Source organism: Myotis davidii, unplaced genomic scaffold (assembly GCF_000327345.1).
Source record: "Myotis davidii unplaced genomic scaffold, ASM32734v1 scaffold1815, whole genome shotgun sequence".
Taxonomy (NCBI): domain Eukaryota; kingdom Metazoa; phylum Chordata; class Mammalia; order Chiroptera; family Vespertilionidae; genus Myotis; species Myotis davidii.
Genome location: NW_006286478.1, coordinates 66,368 through 77,626, shown reverse-complemented (window position 1 = coordinate 77,626; position 11,259 = coordinate 66,368). Strand labels below are relative to the sequence as shown.

Sequence of the window (11,259 nt, the reverse complement as noted above, 5' to 3'; positions counted from 1 at the left end):
CCTCCAGAATCCCATTCCAGGCGCTTCACTTTGAATGGACCTTCCACTCTAATGGTTTCACCTTTAGCCTTCTTCTCAAGTTTCTTTCTTTTTCCAAAAAAAATGTTTTAAAATATATTTTTATTGATTTCAGAGAGGAAAGGAGAGGGTGAGAGAATCACTGATGGGCTGCCTCCTGCATGCCCCCTACTGGGGATGAAGCCTGCAACCCAGGCATGTGCCCTTGACTGGAATCGAACCTGGGACCCTTCAGTCCGCAGGCCAACGCTCTATCCACTGAGCCAAACCAGTAGGGCCCAAAATTTTTTAAAATAAATTATTTAAAAAATACAGAGGATAAAAAGTAACATAATAAACACTAACTAGTCATCACCCAAATTTCCCTTCTCTCTCTTTTTTTCTTTCCCTTCTATCTTTCTGCACTTCTCTCTTTCTCCTTTTCTACTATGTTCCCATGTGCATCCAACCCAATGTTCTGCTCCCTGTTTCCTAAAGAACAGGAGGTAGGTAGAGGGGCCCAGCCTGACTATACATCTGCTCCTAGAGTACAACACTCACACACTGTGGGTGACAGTTAGGTGGATGCTGTGGACTTTCAGAAGGGCAGGCAAGGAATTATTACCCTCCAAGTAATTTGAGCATCCCTAGTACCTCATTCCTGCATTTTATTTTATTTTATTTTTTTTAAAATATATTTTATTGATTTTTGACAGAGAGGAAGGGAGAGGAATAGAGAGTTAGAAACATCGATGAGAGAGAAACATCGATCAGCTGCCTCCTGCACACCCACCACTGGGGATGTGCCCGCAACCAAGGTACGTGCCCTTGACCGGAATCGAACCCGGGACCCTTGAGTCCGCAGGCCGACGCTCTATCCACTGAGCCAAACCGGTGCTGGCCATTCCTGCATTTTAGATATGCCCTTCCAGACTGAACCTAACCCAACATTTTTGCCTTTAAAATATATAATATACACGGAGTGGCCAGATTATTATGACCACCCCATCAGTACAATGAAGTGAATTAGTTATGCAAATAATACTAATAATAAAACCTTGAGAGTATTTGCTTAGGAAGTTTTCAATATTCAGTATTTTTGCAAGTGTCAATGAAGTACTGATGGGGTGGTCATAATAATCTGGCCACTCTGTGTGTGTGTGTATAGATTTCAGAGAGGAAGGGAGAGGGCGAGAGAGCTAGAAACATTAATGATGAGAGAGAATCATTGATTGGCTGCCTTCCAATTGGGGATGGAGCCCGCAAGCCGGGCATGCACTCTGTATAGTCAGGCTGGCCCCTCTGACTTGGAATAGAACCGTAACCTCCTTCCTGGTTCATAGGTCGATGCTCAATTGCTGAGCCACACCAGCTGGGCCATTTTTTCCTTTTAAATTAGAATTTCGTTACCCCAAACAATCTGTAAGCAGTGGAGTATGTTGGAGATAAGCTCTGCATCCTTCACCTCTACATATATACATACTAGAGGCCTGGTGCACAAAATTTGTGCATGGCTTGGGTCCCTAGGCCTGGCCGGTGATCAGGGCCCATCAGGTTCCCCGCCTCCCCACCTCTCCGCCTCCTTCCCTCACCACCCACGTGCCACCACCATGCAGTTCCCCACCTCCCCTCTCCTCCTTCCCTCATTTTTCGCATCCACCGCCACCACTCCTGGTTCACCATCCCCCTACCGGCCAAGTGGGGGGTCAACTGCCAACACAGTGGGCAGGCGGAGGGCTGATCGGGGTATGCTGGATGGGGGAAGGACCAGGGAGGTTGGCTGCCGGCCCTGAGGAGGAAGCCGGCCCTCAGCCACCCCAGGAAAGGGGCTGAGTCCACCCGCCCCCTCCGCCTCCTCCCCCTTCTTCTGTTGCAGCCGGTGTCCACCATCACCCACCCCCAGTTCCCCGTCCCAGCTTGGGGCTCGGCCCCAATCAGGCAATCAGGGCCTGCCGGCCAGGTGGGGAGGGGCCAACTGCCACTGTGGAGGGTGGGCAGCAGGCCGATTTGGGCCTGCCAGCCAGGGGAGAGACAAGGTGAAAGACCCAGGAGGTTGGCCGCCGGCCTCAAGGAGGAAGCCAGCCCTTGGACACCCTGGGAAAGGGGATGCCTCCGCCGCCATCCATCCCCAGATCCCCATTCCAGTCCAGGGGCCCAGCCCTGATCAGGTGATTGGGGCCTGCTGGCTGTGGAGAGGGACTGGGCTGTTGGCCTGGCCCCATTGGTGACCGGGGACTGAGGGCTGGAGACATCTCCTGCATTGAGCGTCTGCCCCAAGGTGGTCAATGCACGTTATAGTGACTGGTCGTTCCGGTCGTTCCCATCGTTCCAGTCATTCCATCGTAATGGTCACTTAGGCTTTTATATATATATATAGATACTTTAAGTGAAAGGCTCCCTTTCCTCTTGAGCTATCTTACAGAAAAGATTGAGCTACATCCCATTTGGCCTCATAAAGGGTGGAGAGAGGGTCAAAGCTAATACCTGGGCATGACTACTTGTAGCTTTTCTGACTTCCTTTTGTAACCTTTTGTCTCCTTATTATCCTGCAAAGCTGCCTGGCCGGTGATCAGGGCCCATCAGGTTCCCCGCCTCCCCACCTCTCCGCCTCCTTCCCTCACCACCCACGTGCGCCACCACCCACCCCCGGTTACCCATCCCAGCGAGGGGCCCGGTCCTGATTGGGCGATTAGGGTCTGCCATCCGGGGCGGGGGTGGTGACCCCCAACCATAAAATTATTTTTGTTGCTACTTCATAACTGTAATTTTGCTACTGTTATGAATCGTAATGTAAATATCTGATATGCAGGTATTTTCATTGTTAGACAAATGGAACATAATTAAAGCATAGTGATTAATCACAAAAACAATATGTAATTATATATATGTTTTCCCATCGTCTTAGGCGACCCCTGTGAAAGGGTCGTTCGATCCCCACAGGGGTCGCGACCCACAGGTTGAGAACCGCTGCCCTAGAGGGTTTTATGTTGTTTTCAGAAATACTTATTAACTCTTGGTCATAGACTTCAATTTCCTGATTTTCCCTTGAACTTAATCTCTCCAATTAGGAATTCAAATTACAGATTACCTGCAGGAACTATTCTTAGTAGAGTTTAGAGGATCATTAGGGAGACAGACGTACAAATAAAATACTATAAAGGTATTACAAAATATGTTCCCATTCTCTTTTGGTAGGGCTGGTAGAATTACAATGAATGGAAACGGTACCATGTTTTTCTCACTTCTCATTTGTTTTGGACCCTGGACTCCATTCTGATTTAGGAGTCTTCCCTGCTCAGCATTTTAGTGATAATTCTCCCCATGGTCTACAGGATCCCTGTTCTCTTTGTTTCTATAGCAACAGTCCTGTGTTGCTTGGCTAGAAGCAATTTTCTGCTGCTGTGGTAAAGCTCCATTTTTTCATTCCTTTCTTCCCAGTTGCCTTGGCAACCAGCCTCTCCCTCTTCTGGTCTCTCGGTGGTAAATTCCACCCCCCTCTTTTCCTCTCTCTAGTAACAGTCACCTGGTCATGACTTGGACAATGTTTTCCCATCTGTGAGTGAGCATACTCTGTCATGGTCAGATTGTCATCATGAAATTAGCCTCCCTTTTGCTTTATTTGCATCATTTCTCCAGCCTGTCATCTTTCTGTTGGTTGTCATGGTAACTGTACCCTCTGAAAGTCTCCAGGCAAAGGCTCTACAGTTAACAACCATCATGTTGAGAGTGTCTGCCAATATGTGGCCTCCCATCTTGATTTTAATTCCAGCCCCAGGCAGGTACCACAAATTGGAGAGAACAAGGCTTTTGATCAAAGCAGATTGGATAGAGAAAGGGAGGTAAGGGGACCCTGGGATCTGGTGTTCTCCAAACAATACATGTGGCTATAAGAGTGGCCATTATGCCAGGGGTGATCCAAGTGATTAAGAAATGTATTCATAGTTATTCCAGGCAGGGCACATATTGGCGGATATTCTCACATATGCTCTAAACTTCCAGGAGTAATTCCTGTGGCCCAGGGGACCCTGGTGACGTGATCTGAGAGCTAGACAGAGACAAGTAATCTCAGGGAGAAAAAAATTAACTCTTAAATTGGCTAAGAAGGGGTTAGTACAGTAGGTATTTAGACACTTTTACACATTACTGAAAATTTTGGACCTTTAGGCTGCTGCTCTTACCTCTTCAGTGAGGCAGATGGAGTGTTACTTTGATAATAATACAAAGTGTTCAAAAAATGGTTGTTCTGTGCCAGGGCATTGTAGCAGACACTTTTCAGACATCACTTCATTCTCTCCCTATGGTAATCTTGAGAGGTATTTAATGATACAAAAATTGAGGCTAATTGTATGAGGCCACACAGATGATACGTGACAGAGCAAAGGATTTGAACCTAGTCCATCTGATTCCAAAGCCCTTTCTTAAAGATGGTGGAGTCCCCTGGATTTTGGTCTTCTCTTGTTCTAATTCTCCTCACCTACTTTTTTTTTTTTTTTAATTCTCATCCAAGGACATTTTCATTGATTTTGCGAGGGGGGGGGGGCAGGAGATTGATCAATGTGAGAGAGAAACATCCATCCGTTGCCTCCTGCATGTGCCCTGACCAGGTCGGGGATGGAACCCACAACCTAGATATGGGCCCTGACTGGGAATCGAACCCCTGACCTTTCAGTGTACAGGACTGCACTCTGACCACTGAGCCACATGGGAGGATTGCTACTATTTTATCCTTTCTGCCTGCTTTACTTTTCTTCTTCATATTTTGTGGGTAGTTTGCTTGTTCTTTTTTCTCACTCCATCTCTTGCATCTTCTCCCTAAAGAGATGGAGGGTTTTGCCCTGTCTTCTGATTGTGTCTGAGCTTGCATTGTGGGATGAAAACATTAGTGCAGCCACCCTGGCCTGATAACAGGGCAGATTTGATCCTGGAGAATGCCACACCTCTGAACTGACTGGCTCCAGCACTAGATAGGCAAGCCATTCTCCTCTCCATTTAACAATATTGGGCCCTGGCCTCGCAGCTCAGTTGGTTAGAGGGTTGTCGAGTTTGATCCCCAGGCAGGTCACATATAAAAAAACAACTAATGAATGCATAAACAAGTGAAACAACAGAAATCGATGTTTCTCTTTTTCTCTCCCTCTGCCTTCCTCTCTCTCTCTCACACCAATAAAAAAAAATAAAATAAAAAAAGGGTGACTCATTATTTTTAAAAAGTCTGACACTTGTCAAGTGCTTCATTAAAAAAAAAAAAACCAACAAACTCTGGTGGCTTGGCTCAGTGGTTGAGCGTTGACCTGTGAACAAGGAGGTCACCATGGGATTCCAGGTCAGGACACATGCCTGGCTTCTGGGCTCCCTCCCCAGTGTGGGGCGTGAGGGAGGCAGCCTATTAATAATTCTCTCTCATCATTGATGTTTCTCTCTCCCTCTCCCTTCCTCTCTGAAATCAATAAAAATACACTTAAAACAACAACAATATTGGGAGCCTTCTCGGTATCAGGTACTGTGCTAGGTACTGGAGATACAGCAATGACCTGGGCAGGAGCTGTTCTTTGCTTTGTTGGAACCAGCAGCCTGGAGTGGAAAGTCAGACAACAGACAAGAGGTCAATTTGTAATTTTATATTGTAATCAGTGCTATGAAGAACTGGGTGCTGGAAAAGAATGATGGGGGTAACTCTATTTTAGATAGGACTGCCAGCCCCTATGTAGGAGAGTTGGTAGTTGGAGCTGTGACACTACTTAGTTGGCGGCGTTCATGTCCGGAGCCTGGGGACCTTGGCTCCGCAGCTCCCTCCTCCCGGCTCACCCTCCCCGCTGAGCCCCAGGCTGGCACAAGCGCACTGACGGTTGCCATGGGGACAGCTGCTCCCGCGCAAGCGCAGATGTCTTCAAGATGGCGGCGGCGGCGGCTGCACGCGCCGTGTCTGTGGGCCCCGGGCTCCGGGGCGTGCAGCGGACACTGCCGCTTGTAGTGATTCTCGGGGCCACGGGCACCGGCAAATCCACCCTGGCGTTGCAGCTCGGCCAGCGGCTGGGCGGCGAGGTCGTCAGTGCCGACTCCATGCAGGTATGACGGTGCGGCCGGCCCCGGCCCGTGGAACCCGGAGGCCGCGCGCGTGCAGGCCTCGGGCCAGGGGGATGCCCCCGGAGCGCGGGAGAGTGAGTGAACCCCGAGGCCTGCCGGGCGGAGCTGGTAAGGGAAGGGAACCCATCATTACTCGCCGCCCACCGCCTGTCAGACACAGTTGCAGGCGTTTCACTTTCATCTCATTTGCTTCTCACGACATGACTGTTCGGTCGGCACTATTATCTCCATTTATAGACGAGGGAACTCACTGAAGGAGCTGCCATACCCTTTCTCCGTGCCCCGTAGCAGGTAGGTAGAGGAGATAGTACTTGAACCCACAAGGCTGACATATACGTGTCCGGTAAATAGCTTTTGAAGGAAAATTATTCTAGAGCCTTTGCTCATTAGAGTGCCCAGCGACACCAGGATAGGTCGGTTGCCATCTGTGAGTTTCTGCCGAGGGAACGGAACCCACTGGATGGGCAGGAGATCTGGATTCCAGCCCCTGATCGGCCACCGGCCGCGTGACCTTCATAATGTAGTTTTGGGGGGACGTTATGTATCTGTAAAGTGGAGAAAACACTACCTATCTCCCAGGGCTGTCGTGATTAATAACTGGGGTTAAAATAGAGTTAGAATGAAGAGCAGGGTGGCCTTTTCTGAAGAAGACCAGGCACTTGGTAAATGCTTGTTTAAAAAAAGCTGAAATTTAAAAAGTATACCTATCCTTATTGATTTCAGAGAGGACGGGAGAGGGAGAGACAGATAGAAACATCGATGATGAGAGAATCATTGATCAGCTGCCTCCCACACAGGGGAATGGATGGGTGACCTCCTGGCTCACAGGTCGCTGCGCAGCCACTGAGCCGGCTGGCCGGGGAGGAGCTGAACTTTCTAAGCTACTGGCAGCCCAGGGAGCAGGAGGCTTTGTCCTCTTCCTTGAGCCAGAGGGAGGCCCAGAAGGAATGCAGCACACATGGCACCTGGGAGCATTTGTGTTCGGATTGAGAGACGGTGACTTTTGGGGTAAATCTCTGCTGGAGGAATTACAGGTGCTATTTGTTGAAGAGAACTTGCAAATAGACGTTTTTATGGAGTAAATGAGATGCTTGATGTGAAATTCCACCTAGGTTCTGGGCCTGGAGGGGCAGCGCTCCCCACTCTACCTTAGTAACCTCTGGGCAAGGTTTCTGCCCTCATTAGTTCCTTTGGGGTGATACAACCATCAACACACACGAGGTGATTAGGATAATTCAGCAAATATTTGTTTGTGATCTCTACTTTGTGCCAACTTCTAGAGATAGATTTTAGGGCTGAGACTCAAATCTCAGCCCTATCTTTTCTAAGATATGCAACTTCAGCCCAACCTCTTCGTACTGCTGTTTTTTCTTCTGTAAAATAGGCAGAATAATAACAACAACACAACATTATTGTACCGATTAAAGGAAATAAAGTATGTAAAGCACTTAATACAGCATATGGCACATAGTAAGTGGTAAAAATACAGTAGGTACTATTCTTTTTAAAAAATATATATATTTTTATTGATTTCAGAAAGGAAGGGAGAGAGAGAGAAATAGAAACACCAATAATGAGAGCATGATTGATCGGCTGCCTCCTGCACACCCCACACTGGGGATCAAGCCTGCACCTGGGCATTGTGCCCTTGATCAGAATTGAACCCGGGACCCGTCAGTCCACAGGCCGACACTCTATCCACTAAGCCAAACCAGCTAGGACTGGTAGGTACTATTCTGAAATGTCCTTTTGGAGAGACAAAACCATAATCCCTGTCCTCAAGAAGTTTTATTTCAGCTAAACATGAAACAAAATAGAGTTAATAAGTGTTTGAACTGAGATATTAATGATGCTTTGTAAGGTGGACAGGTAGGGAGAAGAGAGGCTACAAGTGTTAGTTTTATTATAAATTAAATAATTCCTGAGATGGGAGAAATCATTGAAGATTGGCATAGTCATGGAAATCTCTCTGAAAAGGGACTTGAAAGGTAGGTGAAGTTTGGATCGATAGATAAGAAAGAAGAAAATATTTGTTGACTTGTTTTATTAAAATGGTGCATCCTGGTCCATTCAGATTTTTCCTGTGATTATAAGTAATTAGAATATGAGAATCAAACTTCTTCAAGATGCCATGAGGATTAATTAATATATGAAAAATACTTTAATGATTATTGAGCTTTCTGAATTGGGTATAGGTTGTATTTAATTTTGATTATATCTTGGATATTCATAACATTTCCTCTTGGTCCCATTGAAAAACTTTGACCTTTGATTTTACTTTTCAGTCTAAATAATAAAATAAAGTATCTCTGCCCCATTCACTGTGAATATTCAGTTCTTCCTTTCTATATCTGCTCACCATGCCCCCTGTTAGGGTAGTGCTGCTTTGCTTGTTTTTTAGCTAATGGAAGGAGGTGATGCTTTTCAGTGACTTGAGGTTGAGTCAGAAAATTTTTGATAAGCATATGAACAAAGTGACATTCTTTTTTTAAATTTCTTGTTGTTATTTATTAATCCTATCCTGAGGATACTTTTCCAGTGATTCTTAGAAAGAGTGGAAGATATGGGGAGAGACAGTGAGAGAGAAACACCAATGTGAGAAAGACATATCCATTGGTTGCCTCCCAGTTATTCTAGAGCTTTTGCTATTTAGAGTGCCCAGCGACACTCTAACTAGTGTCCAGCCATATCCACATGGTGCTGGACACACTCATGAAGGGCAACTTTGGCTGTGCCCTTGACCAGAATCGGACTGGAGACCCTTTAGTCCTTGGGCCAGGACTCTATCTACTGAGTCAAACCAGCTAGGGCACAAGTGATATTCTTTTTTCTTTTAATATATTTTATTGATTTTTTACAGAGAGGAAGGGAGAGTAATATAGAGTTAGAAAAATGGATCAGCTGCCTCCTACGCAACCCCTACTGGGGATGTGCCCGCAACCAAGGTATATGCCCTTGACTGGAATTGAACCCGGGACCCTTCAGTCCGAAACTGACACTCTATCCACTGAGCCAAACCGGCTAGGGCTAAAAAAATTATTTTAAAATTAATTTTTATTGATTTTTTTTTTAGAGGGAGAGGAAGGGAGGAGAGAGAGAGAAACATTGATGTGAGAGCTAAACGTCAATTGGATGCTTCCTGCGCACCCCGGAATCGAACGGGCAACCCTTTGGTACACAGGACGATGCCCAGTCAGCCAAGACACACTGGCTAGGGTCCAAGTTTATCTTTTTGAAAACCAACATTTGCATTTTAATAATTTTTTGGAATCCTGTCCAGAATTTTGTATTTCAGAAGTGTACTAGTCAGACCATAGGTAGTGAAGGCCTGGGGACAGGCTAGAGGGGGTCAATGGGGAAGAAAGGGGGACATATGGAATACTTTCGACAATAAAACTTAATTTAAAAAAGTCATTTAACAGTTTAAAAAAAAGTGTACTAGTAACTCAAAAAGGACTGTAAAATACTGCCTTAAATCTTAAATTGTCTTGCACCTCATACTTGGGTTGTCATCCCTTTGTCCTGCCTTAATTGTAGGGTCACCCCAAGGCAACCCTTACCAGGGCAGTTACCATCCAGGGAAAGTGCTTGTTTTTGGTAAACATTGAATTAAGTAAGTGCTTTAAATATTGAGGTAGTTTCTTTGAGGTAGAACAGTGGGGTGTTAAGGATAGCATGTCTAGGGTGATAGTACTGTAATGGAGCCTGATGTGTAATGACTTGCTTCTGTAGCTAGCCATGTAGCATCTGAAGGTCCTCCTGGCCTCTTGCCTCCCATTCTCATGTGTGTTACTTGTTGAGTGGGAAGTCAGAACTATTCTCTGAGGGATTACTTATTTAGAGACTCCTGCTAAATCCACTTTCTGTGGATTCTGCATGGTAGATCTGACAAAAGTGAGAAATGACATTTGTGCTTAATTTTCTGGGTTTTCCAAACCCCAGTTTCACAAATTATAGAAACATAAATATTCTCAGTCAGCAGTAAGAGTCTAAATTCAGGGAGGGGAAGGTAATACAATCCCTGTTTTCCAGGATGGAAAAACTGAAGTACAGAAAGATTAAAGAGCAGACTGGAGATCATACTGCAAGACACTTGCACACCTGGGAATTGGATCTGGGCTTTCTAACTCCTGTAGTGTCTCATATATTGCAGGAAGGTGATACTGAAGGTCTTCTTTTCAGTCTGTCTTTTCTTGGCATGTAAATTCAAGGTACAATGCATTGCCTTCAGTGACTGGATGAAACATTGTACTGAGAAACTTGAAGGCACTTGCCAAAAGATGTACAATGACTGTCTGAAAATACAGACCACTAACTGTATGCCAAGAGAAAATAAACAGTGTTCTATTTGGGTTTATAGAGAGGAAGTATCTCTAATGCCTTAGTCCTTCAGGTCCTGTGGAGAAGTAGTAGTCATACATAGGAGCACAGTTCCCTTTGTGTTTGTCTAAACCTACAAGAGGAGAAGCAAATGATTTTTGGCAGTCTGACTAGTAAGCAGGCTATGTGCCATTTAATAGATGTGGAGTTCTACGTTCTTTTTGTCTGCTTTGGGACATAGTTTAGGAGCAGTGTTTTGCTTTTTTTTTTTTTAAACTGAAGGCCTACTGTCTGATAGTGCTTAAGGGAGGTCTGGGATGCATGGGGGAGGGATGTGAAGGAGAGATGGGATAGTGGATTACAGTGGCTTATTACTAGGATATGAAATAAAAGTCATGAAAACCTGGTGACCAAAAGAGATGGGGGCTATCTGGAGGCAATCTTTTATTTTTATTTTTTACTGTTCATCAGATTATTTATTCACTTGATTTTTAGATTCACTTGTTGATAGATGTGTATTTGTTGTTCATAATTTGTATCTTTACCTTTTTCTTCTTCTTCCTCTTCTTAAAGGATACCTTTCAGCATTTCATATAATCCTGGTTTGGTGGTGATGAACTCCTTTAGCTTTTTCTTATCTGTGAAGCTCTTTATCTGACCTTCTATTCTGAATGATAGCTTTGCTGGATAAAGTAATCTTGGTTGCAGGTTCTTGCTATTCATCACTTGGAATATTTCTTGCCACTCTCTTCTGGCCTGCATGGTTTCTGTTGAGAAATCAGCTGACAGTCGTATGGGTACTCCCTTGTAGGTAACTGACTGTCTTTCTCTTGCTGCTTTTAAGATTCTCTCTTTGAC

At 45.4% G+C, this 11,259-nt stretch overlaps 1 protein-coding gene across 4 annotated transcripts in view; it reads left to right on the top strand.

Moving 5' to 3' along the window:
• The first annotated feature begins 5,877 nt into the window (after nucleotides 1-5,877).
• TRIT1 (tRNA isopentenyltransferase 1) overlaps nucleotides 5,878-11,259 on the top strand; it is a 38,874-nt gene continuing 33,492 nt past the window's right edge. For 3 of the 4 annotated variants that reach the window (XM_015560176.1, XM_006757967.2, XM_015560180.1), the window contains exon 1: nucleotides 5,878-6,063. In XM_015560176.1, coding sequence (XP_015415662.1) covers nucleotides 5,890-6,063 — 174 coding nt within the window. In that variant the 5' untranslated portion in view covers nucleotides 5,878-5,889. Of the gene's footprint in view, nucleotides 6,064-6,258; nucleotides 6,373-11,259 lie in introns of those variants that run through there. The other variant, XM_015560179.1, reaches the window with a different exon arrangement.